At 62.7% G+C, this 13,302-nt stretch overlaps 2 protein-coding genes and 1 pseudogene across 5 annotated transcripts in view; all 3 read left to right on the plus strand.

The window, feature by feature from the left end:
* Positions 1-754, plus strand: part of LOC307116678 (patr class I histocompatibility antigen, B-2 alpha chain-like) — a 19,793-nt pseudogene extending 19,039 nt beyond the window's left edge. The window contains exon 7 of the transcript XR_013815292.1: positions 668-754. The product of XR_013815292.1 is annotated as a patr class I histocompatibility antigen, B-2 alpha chain-like (transcript). The remainder of the gene's footprint in view (positions 1-667) is intronic.
* The window catches only part of LOC307116685 (class I histocompatibility antigen, Gogo-B*0101 alpha chain-like), a 43,276-nt gene extending 42,494 nt beyond the window's left edge, over positions 1-782 (plus strand). For both annotated transcript variants that reach the window (XM_079800857.1, XM_079800859.1), the window contains exon 8: positions 668-782. In XM_079800857.1, the coding sequence (XP_079656983.1) occupies positions 668-672 (5 nt within the window). In that variant the 3' untranslated portion in view covers positions 673-782. The remainder of the gene's footprint in view (positions 1-667) is intronic.
* Positions 1-12,327, plus strand: part of LOC307116684 (popy Class I histocompatibility antigen, A-1 alpha chain-like) — a 14,290-nt gene extending 1,963 nt beyond the window's left edge. The window contains exons 1-8 of one of the 2 annotated variants that reach the window (XM_079800856.1): positions 8,621-8,900; positions 9,020-9,304; positions 9,543-9,818; positions 10,409-10,684; positions 10,806-10,910; positions 11,336-11,368; positions 11,508-11,555; positions 11,701-11,849. In XM_079800856.1, the coding sequence (XP_079656982.1) occupies positions 8,828-8,900; positions 9,020-9,304; positions 9,543-9,818; positions 10,409-10,684; positions 10,806-10,910; positions 11,336-11,368; positions 11,508-11,555; positions 11,701-11,705 (1,101 nt within the window). In that variant the 5' untranslated portion in view covers positions 8,621-8,827 and the 3' untranslated portion in view covers positions 11,706-11,849. Of the gene's footprint in view, positions 1-8,620; positions 8,901-9,019; positions 9,305-9,542; positions 9,819-10,408; positions 10,685-10,805; positions 10,911-11,335; positions 11,369-11,507; positions 11,556-11,700 lie in introns of those variants that run through there. The other variant, XM_079800855.1, reaches the window with a different exon arrangement.
* The last annotated feature ends 975 nt before the right edge of the window (positions 12,328-13,302 follow it).

Consider the following 13,302-nt stretch of genomic DNA (forward strand, 5'->3'; position numbering starts at 1 on the left):
TGTGCTCACACTCGCTCCTTAGTGAGGCCCGTGGGAAATGAGGGACCCACTTACCACCTGATGATGCTGGTGGTGGGACCCCGTTCCCAGCAGCCCTAGGTCAGAGGGCAGGTCCCTGCTGAGCACAGACCTCCAGGAGGGCGGTGGGTCCCGTCCCCACACGTGCACTTCCCTCAGGTTTCCTGGTCCTGCCCTGGGTCTGTACACAGGGTTCTGGAAACTTCTCTGGGCCCAGGACTGGGGCTTCCTTTAGGACCTCCTGGCCCTGCCTCCTCCCTGGTCTCTCACGGGATGTTTTCTTCCCGCAGGTGGAGAAGGAGGGAGTTACGCTCAGGCTGCCAGTGAGTATGGAGGGGTGACCCCTGAGACCCTGTGAGAGTGCAGATGGGAACCATGGGGGTCCCACTCTCCCCCATAGTTCCTCCTTTGTCTTCTGCCATGGCCTCTGACCCCGTCCTGGTGTGTCCCCCCCAGGCGGTGACAGCGCCCAGGGCTCTGATGTGTCTCTCTCGGCTTCTAAAGGTGAGACCTGCCGTGGGGAGGGGTGGGCAGAGGGAGGCCTGGGCGGTGGGGAGTCTGTGGGACACTGTGAGCATGAAGTGGGTTTGAGAATGTCACCAGTTCCAGCCACTGCCCTGGATCTGCTCATGATGATTGTCCTCCACAGCGTGAGGAGCTGCCCTGTGGGGACTGAGTGATGGAAGGTGTGTCCACGCTCCCACTTCCTGACTCAGGAACCTCTGATGGGGGCGGCCCCGCCCTGCTCCCCACACTCTCCTGTCCAGCAGCGGCGGGCTGGGCCCTCACCATCCCGGTCTTTACTTTCTCATGCTCTCAGCTGCAAGCTGTTCCTTCTACGTTGAAATGAGGTTCTGGAGGTGACTGTTCATTTCTTGCCATAAGGGTTGTTGGGTAAATTAAAGGAGAACATCCTACATTTTGAGGCAAATACATATAAACACCAAGAACTTTCCAGAGCTCATGTGTTTGCTGCGCTGAGCTGTCCCAGGTGTGGACAGGAGAGGTTTTGAAGACGACTGTGGTCGGGTCCTGTGCCCAGGGGGTGCTCAGTGCATCGTGGCCTTTAACACGGTCACTCCTCGGCCGGGTCACCTCTCTGCTCCTCTGACCTGTCCATTAGGGGAACCCTGTCCCACCAGGACCTGTGGTCACAGGGACTCCCATCCCCCAGGCCTTGTCCCGTGTCCTAATGCAGCGCCTCTCCAGGACCCTGGACAGCGAGCTTCCTGGGGCAGGTCAGCCTGGGCTCAGGCCTGGGCCCCGCCCTCCGCCCTCCCCTCCTGGGTGTTTGGTGTTTATTTGATTTTGTAGATATTATGTAGATATTAAATACTATTATGGAGATATTATTTCATGTGTGAGTTATGGTTTCATTCTCTGGGCGTCCCCGTCTGACAGTATCAGGGCTCATTTTTGCCGTCACTGTCCCGCAGGCCCAGGGTCCCTGCACCCAGGACTCTGTGGTGTGGAGAGATGGGTGTTCAGGCTCCTCCTGCTCCGCCTCCTTCTAGGGCCTGAACGTTCCAACCCTCTGACCAGCTTGGTCTTTCTGGGACCTGAAACCTCCAGGCCCCTCAGCCAAGAGCCACCTCATCAGCATCCCAAAGACACCTGTCACTCAGGAAGTGCCCAGGGTTTAGGAGCTCAGTGCCAGGAGCCGGGGGCAAGGACCAGGCACTTTCTCTCATCCCACAGGTCTCTGCCCACAGATCCATTAATAGCTAAAGGGTCCCAGTAGTTAAGGACGCTGGCACCTTACTAGTGTCCACTCACTCATGAACAACGTGTCGAATCCATCGTCCTTTGAGGATGTTTACATGTTTCACACATTTATGAAAAGTGGCCAACAGTTTTATTCAGAGGAGAAACTGAAATTCAGCCACAATGTGGTATTGGTGGACACATCCCAGGAGAGCAAAAATGAAAGAGACAGAATCAATTGTTAGCACGAATTTGGACTCATGGTATCTCTCATATATTCCTAGTGGGAGAGTAAGTTGTTTCAAATACTGTGAAAATCTTTGGTAGAACTCACTACACCCAATGCCCTAGCAATTCCACGCCTGGTTATAACCACAATAGACGCACATACAAACGTGTGCCAGAACATATGGAGAACATACTCTTAGCTGCACAGTTTGCAAAATCTACATATAAGACAAATGCACATGAGCAGTAGCGGAGGAGTGTGGTGTGTCCATAGGACAGAACCCTGCAGCCCTGAGAGTGGATACGCTGCGACCACAAGAGCCAGTGCGAGGAGGGGGGGACATGATGTGGAGAGAGAGCAGGTGCAGGGAGGAGGCCGCTGTGACATTCCTTCCCTCAAAAGCTGACGGGACTCACCTGTGGGGTAGAAATCTAGGGAGGGGTGAGTTGGGATGGGGTCCAGTGTGTGACCAAATGAAACTGAAGAGTGTCCCCTGAGGACTGGAATGTTCTGTGAGTGTTGTCGATCGTAACTTCACCCTGTGAAAATCCACTCTGTGACTGGGATTTGTCCATCTGGGCATGTGATCCTTCATCTTGTCATCTATTTTTAAAATTTTATCTTTGTAATATCACTCAATTTCCTATTTGTTCTGATTCTTTCTCAATTTTAGGTTCTGAGGGTATCTGTCTGTCTGTCCTAATTATTACTCTCCCTAAATCCTGTCTGTATGTCAAGAATAATTCTTTCCAGGGTAAAACCTCAAGAAGAAGCAGGAGGGGGAGGGGGAGGGAGATGGGGAGGAGGAGGCGGTAAGAGGGGGATGGGGAAAAGAAGGGGGGAGGGGAGAGGAGGAGAGGGGGAAGGAGGAAGGGGAGGGGAGGAGAAGGAGGTAAGAGGGGGAGGGGAGAAGGAGGGAGGAGGGGAGGAGAGGGGGGAGGAGGAGGAGGAGTGGGGGGAGGGGGAGGTGGGAGGAGGAAGGAGGAGGAGGAGAGGGAGGAGGAGGAGAGGGGGAAGGAGGAGGAGGAGAGGGAGGAGGGGGAGGAGAAATAATATAGTGCTTGTATAGTAAGTCACCAAAGAGCAGGACTGTGTGGTGGCTAAGGCAGCACATCATGGTGTCCTGTGGGGCCCTGTGGACATTAGGGATCCCAGGACTCTGTGGGTGAGTAAGGCAGCACATCATGGTCTCCTGTGGGGCCGTGTGGACATTAGGGATCCCAGGACTCTGAGCAGCGTCAGCACAGCTCACAGGGGACAGGCTCCAGGCTGAACATCCCTGGGCCCCGTAGGAAGGACCATGGCGGTTCCATCAGGGAGAGACCAGCTTCCTGTCCCAGGGGAGAGGCTCAGCCTGCGCTCATCCTGGTGTCAGCCTGACGGTGGGAGCAGTGGAGCCCTGAGGACGGGCCCGGTGGGAATGAGGTGTGACTGTACAATGAATGGAGGGGAGGACTGTGATGAAGCCGTGGGTTTCCGTTCAACCCAGAGAACAGCTGTGACTCGGAGCTCAGACCGTCCACAGGATGCACAGGCCCCTGTTCCTGCCCGTCGTTCAGCTGCTGGTGGGACCATCTGGACAATTGCCTAATCACCAATAATCCCGCAGCGGCTGGGGGAGATTTGATCAGGGGTAAAGTGGCTCCCTTCGGAGACGTCCTGGACTCTCCATGCACAGAGTCAACCTTCCTTCCTGTCTCAGGTCAGCAGTAAGGAACCTGGTCCCCGCATTCATCCATCTATCCATGCATGCATCCATTCATTCATCCATCCTTCCTTCCACCCATCCATCCATTCATTCACTCATCCATCCTTCATCCATCCATCTATTCACCCATCCATCCATCCATCTATTTACCCATCCATCCATCCATCCTTCATCCATCCGTCCATCTATTTACCCATCCATCCATCCATCCATCCATCCATCCATTCATCCATCCATTCATCCATCCATCCATCCATCCATCTATTTACCCATCCATCCATCCATCCATCCATCCATCCATCCATCCATCCATCCAACACTAACATGTAGTGGGAGTGAGGCCTGTGCTCCAGGCTTCCTGTGGGCCTGATGCTTACGTAATGAAGACAGACAGAACACCCTCTCTCCAGCCTGGCCGCTGTGGCTCATGAGTGAGGGTGGCCCACGCACCAGGAGGCCCAGGTTCCATTCCCTATGAGGGCACACGCCCTGGTGTCTGACTCCATCCTCAATAGGGGGCCTGCAGGGGCAGCCCATCCCTCTCCGTTCCTCTCTCTCTGAACATCTTTAAAGCAAAGAAACAAATGAAAACCCTGCTCTCCAGGTGCGCACAGTGGGACACGCAGGACCCACGTGCCTGGGTTGCAGACTCCTCCCCTCGTGCAAGGCAGCCAATGGGTGTGTCTCTCACACAGGGGTGCTGCCTCCCTCTCTCCTTCTCCTCCTCCCTCCCTTGTGCTCTCTCTAAAAGAGAGAAAAATCACTGGGAAAATATCCTCCAGTGAGAATTAACCTCTGTCTCCTCTCTCTCTCTCTCTCTCTCTCTCTCTCTCTCTCTCTCTCTCTCTTTATATATATATATATATAATGTGTGTGTGCGTGTATGTGTGTAAGTGTGCATGTGCTTGTGTGTGTGAGTGTGTGAATGTGTGTGTGTGAGTGTGTGCTTGTGCGTGTGAGTGTGTGCTTGTGAGTGTGTGAATGTGTGTGTGACGGTGTGTGTGTATATGTGCGTGAGTGTGTGTACCATCTCATGTGAGTGGCACTAACTTGCATGTTGGGTGTGCTCACACCTTCAGCGCCAATAAACACAGGACAGAGCAGGGGGCTGCGGGCCCCGGGGCACCCAACACCTGCGGGGGGGCCCCGCCCTGAGCCCGACTCCCCCTCCCCCCCCCCACCCAGCGGCCCTGCCCCCCCAGCGCTGACCTCCTCGGGGACCCGTCCTCAGGGCGAGGCCTTTCGGGGGGACGCCGGGCTGGGCCGCGGGCGCCACGGAGGGGAACCCGGGCCGCGGGCTGTTCTCAGACGGAGCCTGGACGTGAGGGCGCGGCAGACCGGCCGCTCTGGCCGGGGAAGCGGCGGGGAAGCAGGACGCGCTGCGGGACCCGCACAGGCCCAGCCGGGAGCGCAGCCCTGCGGGGAGGGGGGTCCCGGGGCGGACGCACCCAGACGGGAGCGAGCTGTGCCCGGAGCCCCGGTGCCCGTCCTGGGCCGCCCGGCAGCGGGAGAGGAGGCCCCGGAGCGCCGCCCCCGCCGGCCTCCCCTGGGGCTCAAGGCCGAGGTCCCCCTGCAGCGGAGCCGCCAGCGACCGCGGGGGCTGCGGGCCGAGCGGCTCGGCCACAGGGAGGCCCGGCCCCTGAGGACCCTGCGGACCCGCGGGTGGCAGGGGGGCCCGGCAGAGGCACCCGAGCCTCAGGCCGCCTCTGTGGGCTCCGGGCCTGACGGTGACTCGGGGACCCCTCTGCGCCCCCTGCAGCCCAGGACCCAGGGGCCCGCCTGGGGCGGCGCCCAGTTCCCTCCGCGGGGAGGCCGCACCTGGACCTGCCCGGCCGCGTCCTGCCCGCGTTTGGGGGGCGGGTCCGGGACTCGGCCTCGTAGCCAATGCGGGGGGCCTCCCCCCGGAGGGTGCGGGGAGGGGGACCCGGAGCAGAAGGGCCCAGAATACACCGGGGACACAGCCCGAACCCCCGGGCCCAGCGGCAGCAGCGGAGACGGAGGCAGAGCCGGCAGCGCCCCCTGCGGGCCGGGCCGGTCACAGGAGGCAGCCGCCCCCCGGGGCGCACAGGGACCCGCTGGCTGGTTGTGACCTCAACCTGGGGTGCAGGCGGGTCCCCCAGGCCCTGGCCCCGGGGCGGCCCCATTCGCAGGGGAACCCGTGGGGGACCGGGGCCCATCGCCCTGGGACAGGTCCCCCCGCACCGGGTCCTCTGAGCCCCGGGCGCTCCGGGCTGAGGCTGGGCCGTCCCTCCGGGGAGCGGCCGCTGAGTCCCCGGAGCAGAGGCGCTGCGGCGGGTGCGGGGCCAGGGCCCGGCCTCCGGGGACAGGACTGGGGCCGTGTCCTTGGGAACCAGCACCCGTTCCCACGGGAGCCCGAGCCGGGGAAGGCCTGGGAGCTGCGCCCCCCCCCCCAGTTGGGGGAACAGAGATGGCCCCCCTTTGGCATCTCAGGGGCCACATGGGGACAGAGCGCAGCGCCCCAGGCCGCCCCGCAGAGCCTCCTCTCGGACCCGCAGGGGAGCCGGGGACACGCAGGCCAGAGCTCATGGCCGTCCCCTCCGAGGTGTGAGGACAGTGTGGGGTGACTCCCCGTGAACCCCGCTGTCTGTGAGGGGCTGTGAGCCGCCCTTTGGGGGAGGGGAAGGGCAGTGCTGGGATGGGGGGGCGGGGGCAGCAGGACCGGCCCCGACAGGCTGTGCGGGGAGGACAGGCCCGCAGCACGGACCTCCCCCCAGCAGGGGGCGCTGAGCGGGGAGGCCGTGGGGAGAGGGCGGCCGTGGCTGTGCGGACGGACCGGGGTCCGCTCTCCGCCGGCGGGAACTTTAGAAACAGAACCGGGACCGAGGGGTCCGGCCGGCGGCGCTGGGGGAGGAAAGCGGGGCGTTTCTCGGGGAAAGCGCGGCCCGGTCCGAGGGGCTGGTTCGTCCCGTCCCCACGCGCCCGTGTCCGTCCTCGGGGCGTCTGTTCAGACCGCGGGGCCTCCTCCGGGTGCGGGGCCGTCAGCGCCGTCATCACCGGGGTGTGTTCTGGGCTCCGCGCCTCCGGGGCGATGGAAACGGCTCAGAACCCCCCGTGTGTGTTCTCAGGTCACAGGTGAGCGTTTTCTTAGGACAAAAGCCCAGAGACCTCTCTGTGCATCCTGTGCGCACATTTGTTACGGGCCCCCCAGGTGTCCCGGGCTGAGGCCCTGGAGCCCTTTTCCTTCCTGGGGGGGGGGGGGGGCTGGTCCTGCCGGGGGTACCGCGTCCCCTCCGCTTTGGCCAGACCCCCGCAGCCCGCGGTCCCCCCACGGGAGCCCCTCCTGTGGGGTGCGGGGGGGGGCTGTCTGCGGTGAGGACGGTGGTCCCATCGCCCCCGGAGCCCTGACTGCGGCCGGAGCGGGGGGGGGGTGAGGTCCCAGACCCCCACCCGGAGCCCATCTTTTTTTAAAAATATATTTTATTGATTTTTTACAGAGAGGAAGGGAGAGGGGTAGAGAGCTAGAAACATGGATCAGCTGCCTCCTGCACGCACCCACTGGGATGTGCCCGCAACCAAGGTCCATGCCCTTGACCTGAACAGAACCCGGGACCCCTGAGTCCGCAGGCCGACGCTCTACCCACTGAGCCACACCGGCCAGGGCGCCTGAGCCCCTCCTCACGGGCTGCGGCCCATCCCCGGCCTGACAGGGCCGCCTCGCCCTGTGGGCCCGTCCTGGTTCTGGGACCTGAGGAGGCGGGCGCACCCCGGGCCGCGGGCAGCCTCCGGAGGGCCCCCCTCAGGGACCCCCTTCTCCGGCCCTGGCAGCCCCCTCCGACCCCGGGGCCCAGGTCCCAGGAGGAGGCTGCGTGGTCGCTGGGCGTCCTCAGGCTCTGGGTCCCCCACCCACACACAGCGGGGCCGTGGGGGCGCCGGGTCACCCATCCAACGGCCCGGGGGGTCCGGGGCTGCTCCCGGGACAGCCCCGCGGCGGCGGCCTCCGGGCAGAGGTGAGCGGCGGGGACAGGAGCGGAGCGTGTGCTGGCGGCCCCGGGTGGCGGCGGAGGCGGTGGCGGTGGAGACAAGCGGGGCGAAGCGCCCGGAGCTCTCGGGTCCCCGAGGCCTGAGCTGGAGGAGCGACCGCTGCTCACAGGGCGATCGGCGTCCCCGGCTCCGCAGCTGGAACGTTGCCCACGCCCCCCGCCGCTCGCCCCGCCCCCGCCGCTCGCCCCGCCTCCGCCTCTCGCCCCGCCTCTCGCCCCGCCCCCTGCCGCCCTCTCCCGGCTGCCTCCACCGCCGCTGGGCCCGGGCTGAGCTGCAGAGTGCGGCTCCCGCGGCTCCGTCTGCACACGGACCCCAGGGACCGGGGTGCCGCGGCCGCCCAACTCCATGGCGGGGCCCAGGGTCGGGGCTGGAGGACGAGCCTCCTGGACGGGGAGCCCCTGGGAGGCGCCGCGGGGGAGTCTCCGCGGGAGGAAGCGCAGCACCTGCCCCGCGCCCCCCCGGGTCTGGGGGAGCCCCGCGCACAGGAGCCAGAGCCGCTCCCCCTGCTCACGCCCCGCGGCCGGAGGCGAGGCCGGTGACCCCGGGACACATGGCGCCGCGCATTCAGCGCCCCAAAGGCGCTGCCCCAGGTCCCACCTCCCCCTGCGGGTCTGGGCCCGGGGGCCGCAGTGATTTTCATAAAAACATGACTCTGTGACCCTCTCACAGGCAGTGAGCATGCGCCGTGAATTCATACTTGTTTCCCTGTGTGACTCCGTGAGTGGTGACTGTGACAGACGGAACCACGTAAACAGGTTCTTGGGGCGCCTCCCTCCTGGGTGAGGCTGCACAGAGATGGTGACCCCAGAACCTTGGAAAGTCCCTGAACAGCACGGCGCCTGGGCCAGGCCTCAGGGACCGTGTGACGGGCGCTCCGCGCAGGAGGGGGGTCAGGACCGAGTCCAGGGCCCAGGCCTGCGCTCAGGTCTCAGCGGGGGACAGAGTCTAGGGGGGCCGCTCCGTGGTGGGGACTCCCCAGCGCCCTGGTTTCACTTCTCCTCTCCCAACCTGTGTCGGCGCCTCCTTCCTGGATACTCGTGACGCGGCCCCACTCCTCACTCCCATTGGCTGAGCGGTTTCCAGAGCAGCCAATCAGCGTCCCCGCGGCTCCGGTTATAACTCCTCCGCGGAAGCGCCCGGACTCAGAAGGTCCCCCGACGCCGAGGATGCGGGTCATGCGGCCCCCCACCCTCCTCCTGCTGCTCTCGGGGGCGCTGGTCCTGACCCCCAGCCGGGCCGGTGAGTGCGGGGAGGAGCGAGGGGGCGGCTGTGCGGGGAGGAGCGAGGGGACCCTTTGGGGGCGCGGGCCCGGGAAGGCGCGTGTCCAGCCCCGGCCCTGCCCCCCGTCCGCCCCCCAGGCCCCCACTCCCTGAGGTATTTCAAAACCATCTGGTCCCGGCCCGGCCGCGGGGAGCCCCGCTTCCTCGCCGTAGGCTACGTGGACGACACCCAGTTTGTGCGGTTCGACAGCGACGCGGCGAGTGGGAGGATGGAGCCGCGGGCGCCGTGGATGCAGCAGCGGTGGGTGGAGCAGGAGGACCCGGGGTACTGGGAACGAGAGACGCTGAAGTCCAAGGGCCACGCACAGACTTTCCGAGTGAGCCTGCAGAACCTGCGCGGCTACTACAACCAGAGCGAGGACGGTGAGCCGCCGCCGGGCCCGTCACCACCCCCCTCCCCACGGACGGGCCGGGTTCGCCCCGAGGGTCGGTGTCCGAGCGTCACCCCGAGGCAGCGGGACTCGCCCGGCCCCCACCCGGGAGGAGCCCGCGGGGACTGTGACCCGATTTAACTTTCAGTTTTAGATTCAGGCCCCGCGGGGCGGGGCTGACCTCGGGGCGGGGTGACCTCGTGGCGGGGCTGACCTCGGGGCGGGGTCAGGGTCTCACACCATCCAGAGGATGTCTGGCTGCGACGTGGGACCCGACGGGCGCCTCCTCCGCGGGTACAGTCAGGACGCCTACGACGGCACCGACTACATCGCCCTGAACGAGGACCTGACCTCCTGGACCGCGGCCGACATGGCGGCTCAGATCACAAAGCGCAAGTGGGAGGCGGCGGGTGCAGCACAGCGTCACAGGAGCTACCTGGAGGGCCTGTGTGTGGAGTCACTGCGCATGTACCTGGACAAAGGGAAGGAGACCCTGCTGCGCGCAGGTACCAGGGGCCCTGGGGCCGCCCCCTCTCCCCGGGGCTGGGGCTCCTACAAGGAGACAGGACAGGGGGTCAGTGTCAGACACCCCTCCTTGGGGTCAGAGAGGGGGTCCCATGAATATCCATGTCAGGTTCCAGAGGGACACCCCATCCTATCAGGGACAGGTAGGGGTGCAGGCTCTCCTGTGGTGCAGGGAGACCCCCTGACATAACCCATCAGCGGTTCCCATGGGCCCTGCAGGGGCTCTGGGACCCACGGGACCTTCTCTCTCAGGCCTTGTGCGCTGCCCCACACCCCCTGTGTCTGAGGCCTGACCCCAGCTTTTCTGAGTCACGTGGCCTCCACCCAGGTCAGAATCACAAATCCCTTTTCTCCCTCAGAGACCTGCCTCCTGCCCTGAGCTGTGTCTCTCTGATTCTAGAACTTTCTAAAGGCTAGGAGGTCCTTCCAGGTGCCTCTGTCCAGGCTGGTGTGTGGGCTGTGTGCTCCCTCCCCAACCCAGGTGTCTGTCCACTCTCGGGATGGTCACATGGGCGCTGCTGGAGTGTCCCATGGCGATGCAACATTCCCGCATTTTCTCCCCTCCCCTCAGACCCTCCAAAGGCACACGTGACCCACCACCCCGTCTCCGACCGTGAGGTCACCCTGAGGTGCTGGGCGCGGGGCTTCTACCCTGCGGACATCAGCCTGACCTGGCAGCGTGACGGGGAGGACCAGACCCAGGACATGGAGCTGGTGGAGACCAGGCCTGCGGGGGATGGCACCTTCCAGAAGTGGGCGGCCGTGGGGGTGCCCCCTGGCGAGGAGCAGAGATACACGTGCCATGTGCAGCACGAGGGGCTGCCCGAGCCCCTGACCCTGAGATGGGGTGAGGAGGGCCGTGGGCACAGAGCCTCTTCTCAGGGCAGCGGGGGCCCTGGGGACCTCAGTGGGGTCGGGGCTGAGGCCTGGGGTCAGGGCCCTCACCCTCCCTTCCCTTCTCCCCCCAGAGCCGCCTCCTCAGACCTTCATCTCCATCATCCTGGGCATCGCTGGGGGCCTGGTTCTGCTGGGAGCTGTGGCTGGAGCTGTGATGTGGGGGAGGAGGCGCTCAGGTGGGCAGGGGTGGGGTCTGAGTGTCTGTCCCACTGGGGGTTCAAGCCCAGGTAGACGTGTGTCCCGCCTCATTCACGGGAAGTGCCGTCCCCACGCGTGTGATGGCCAGTGTGGGGCTCTGTGCTCACACTCCTTAGTGAGTCCCGTGGGAAATGAGGGACCCACTTATCACCTGATGATGCTGGTCGTGGAGACCCCGTTCCCAGCAGCCCCAGGTCAGAGGGCAGGTCCCTGCTGAGCACAGACCTCCAGGAGGGCGGTGGGTCCAGTCCCCACACGTGCACTTCCCTCAGGTTTCCTGGTCCTGCCCTGGGTCTGTACACAGGGTTCTGGAAACTTCTCTGGGCCCAGGACTAGGGCTTCCTTTAGGACCTCCTGGCCCTGCCTCCTCCCTGGTCTCTCACGGGATGTTTTCTTCCCGCAGGTGGAAAAGGAGGGAGCTATGCTCAGGCTGCCAGTGAGTATGGAGGGGTGACCTCCTGAGACCCTTTGACAGTGCAGATGGGAGCGATGGGGGACCCCCCCCCCCCCCGCATAGTTCCTCCTTAGTCTCCTGCCCTTGGGCTCTGAACCTGTCCTGGTGTGTCCCCCCCCAGGCAGTGACAGCGCCCAGGGCTCTGATGTGTCTCTCTCGGCTTCTAAAGGTGAGACCTGCCGTGGGGAGGGGTGGGCAGAGGGAGGCCTGGGTGGGGGGGAGTCTGTGGGACACTGTGAGCATGAAGTGGGTTTGAGAATGTCACCAGTTCCAGCCACTGCCCTGGATCTGCTCATGATGATTGTCCTCCACAGCGTGAGGAGCTGCCCTGTGGGGACTGAGTGATGGAAGGTGTGTCCACGCTCCCACTTCCTGACTCAGGAACCTCTGATGGGGGCGGCCCCGCCCTGCTCCCCACACTCTCCTGTCCAGCAGCGGCGGGCTGGGCCCTCACCATCCCGGTCTTTACTTTCTCATGCTCTCAGCTGCAAGCTGTTCCTTCTACGTTGAAATGAGGTTCTGGAGGTGACTGTTCATTTCTTGCCATAAGGGTTGTTGGGTAAATTAAAGGAGAACATCCTACATTTTGAGGCAAATACATATAAACACCAAGAACTTTCCAGAGCTCATGTGTTTGCTGCGCTGAGCTGTCCCAGGTGTGGACAGGAGAGGTTTTGAAGACGAGTGTGGTCGGTTCCTGTGCCCAGGGGGTGCTCAGTGCATCGTGGCCTTTAACACGGTCACTCCTCGGCCGGGTCACCTCTCTGCTCCTCTGACCTTGTCCCTCAGGGAACCCTGTCCCACCAGGACCTGTGGTCACAGGGACTCCCATCCCCCAGGCCTTGTCCCGTGTCCTAATGCAGCGCCTCTCCAGGACCCTGGACAGCGAGCTTCCTGGGGCAGGTCAGCCTGGGCTCAGGCCTGGGCCCCGCCCTCCGCCCTCCCCTCCTGGGTGTTTGGTGTTTATTTGATTTTGTAGATATTATGTAGATATTAAATACTATTATGGAGATATTATTTCATGTGTGAGTTATGGTTTCATTCTCTGGGCGTCCCCGTCTGACAGTATCAGGGCTCATTTTTGCCTTCACTGTCCCGCAGGCCCAGGGTCCCTGCACCCAGGACTCTGTGGTGTGGAGAGATGGGTGTTCAGGCTCCTCCTGCTCCGCCTCCTTCTAGGGCCTGAACGTTCCAACCCTCTGACCAGCTTGGTCTTTCTGGGACCTGAAACCTCCAGGCCCCTCAGCCAAGAGCCACCTCATCAGCATCCCAAAGACACCTGTCACTCAGGAAGTGCCCAGGGTTTAGGAGCTCAGTGCCAGGAGCCGGGGGCAAGGACCAGGCACTTTCTCTCATCCCACAGGTCTCTGCCCACAGATCCATTAATAGCTAAAGGGTCCCAGTAGTTAAGGACGCTGGCACCTTACTAGTGTCCACTCACTCATGAACAACGTGTCGAATCCATCGTCCTTTGAGGATGTTTACATGTTCCACACATTTATGAAAATTGGCCAACAGTTTTATTCAGAGGAGAAACTGAAATTCAGCCACAATGTGGTATTGGTGGACACATCCCAGGAGAGCAAAAATGAAAGAGACAGAATCAATTGTTAGCACGAATTTGGACTCATGGTATCTCTCATATATTCCTAGTGGGAGAGTAAGTTGTTTCAAATACTGTGAAAATATTTGGCAGCACTCACTACACCCAATGCCCTAGCAATTCCACGCCTGGTTATAAGCACAATAGATGCACATACAAACGTGTGCCAGAACATATGGAGAACATACTCTTAGCTGCACAGTTTGCAAAATCTGCGTATAAGACAAATGCACATGAGCAGTAGCGGGGGAGTGTGGTGTGTTCATAGGACAGAACCCTGCAGTCCTGAGTGTGGATACGCTGCGACCACAAG

Source organism: Cnephaeus nilssonii (genome assembly GCF_951640355.1).
Source record: "Cnephaeus nilssonii genome assembly, chromosome: 20".
Classification (NCBI taxonomy): Eukaryota; Metazoa; Chordata; class Mammalia; order Chiroptera; family Vespertilionidae; genus Cnephaeus; species Cnephaeus nilssonii.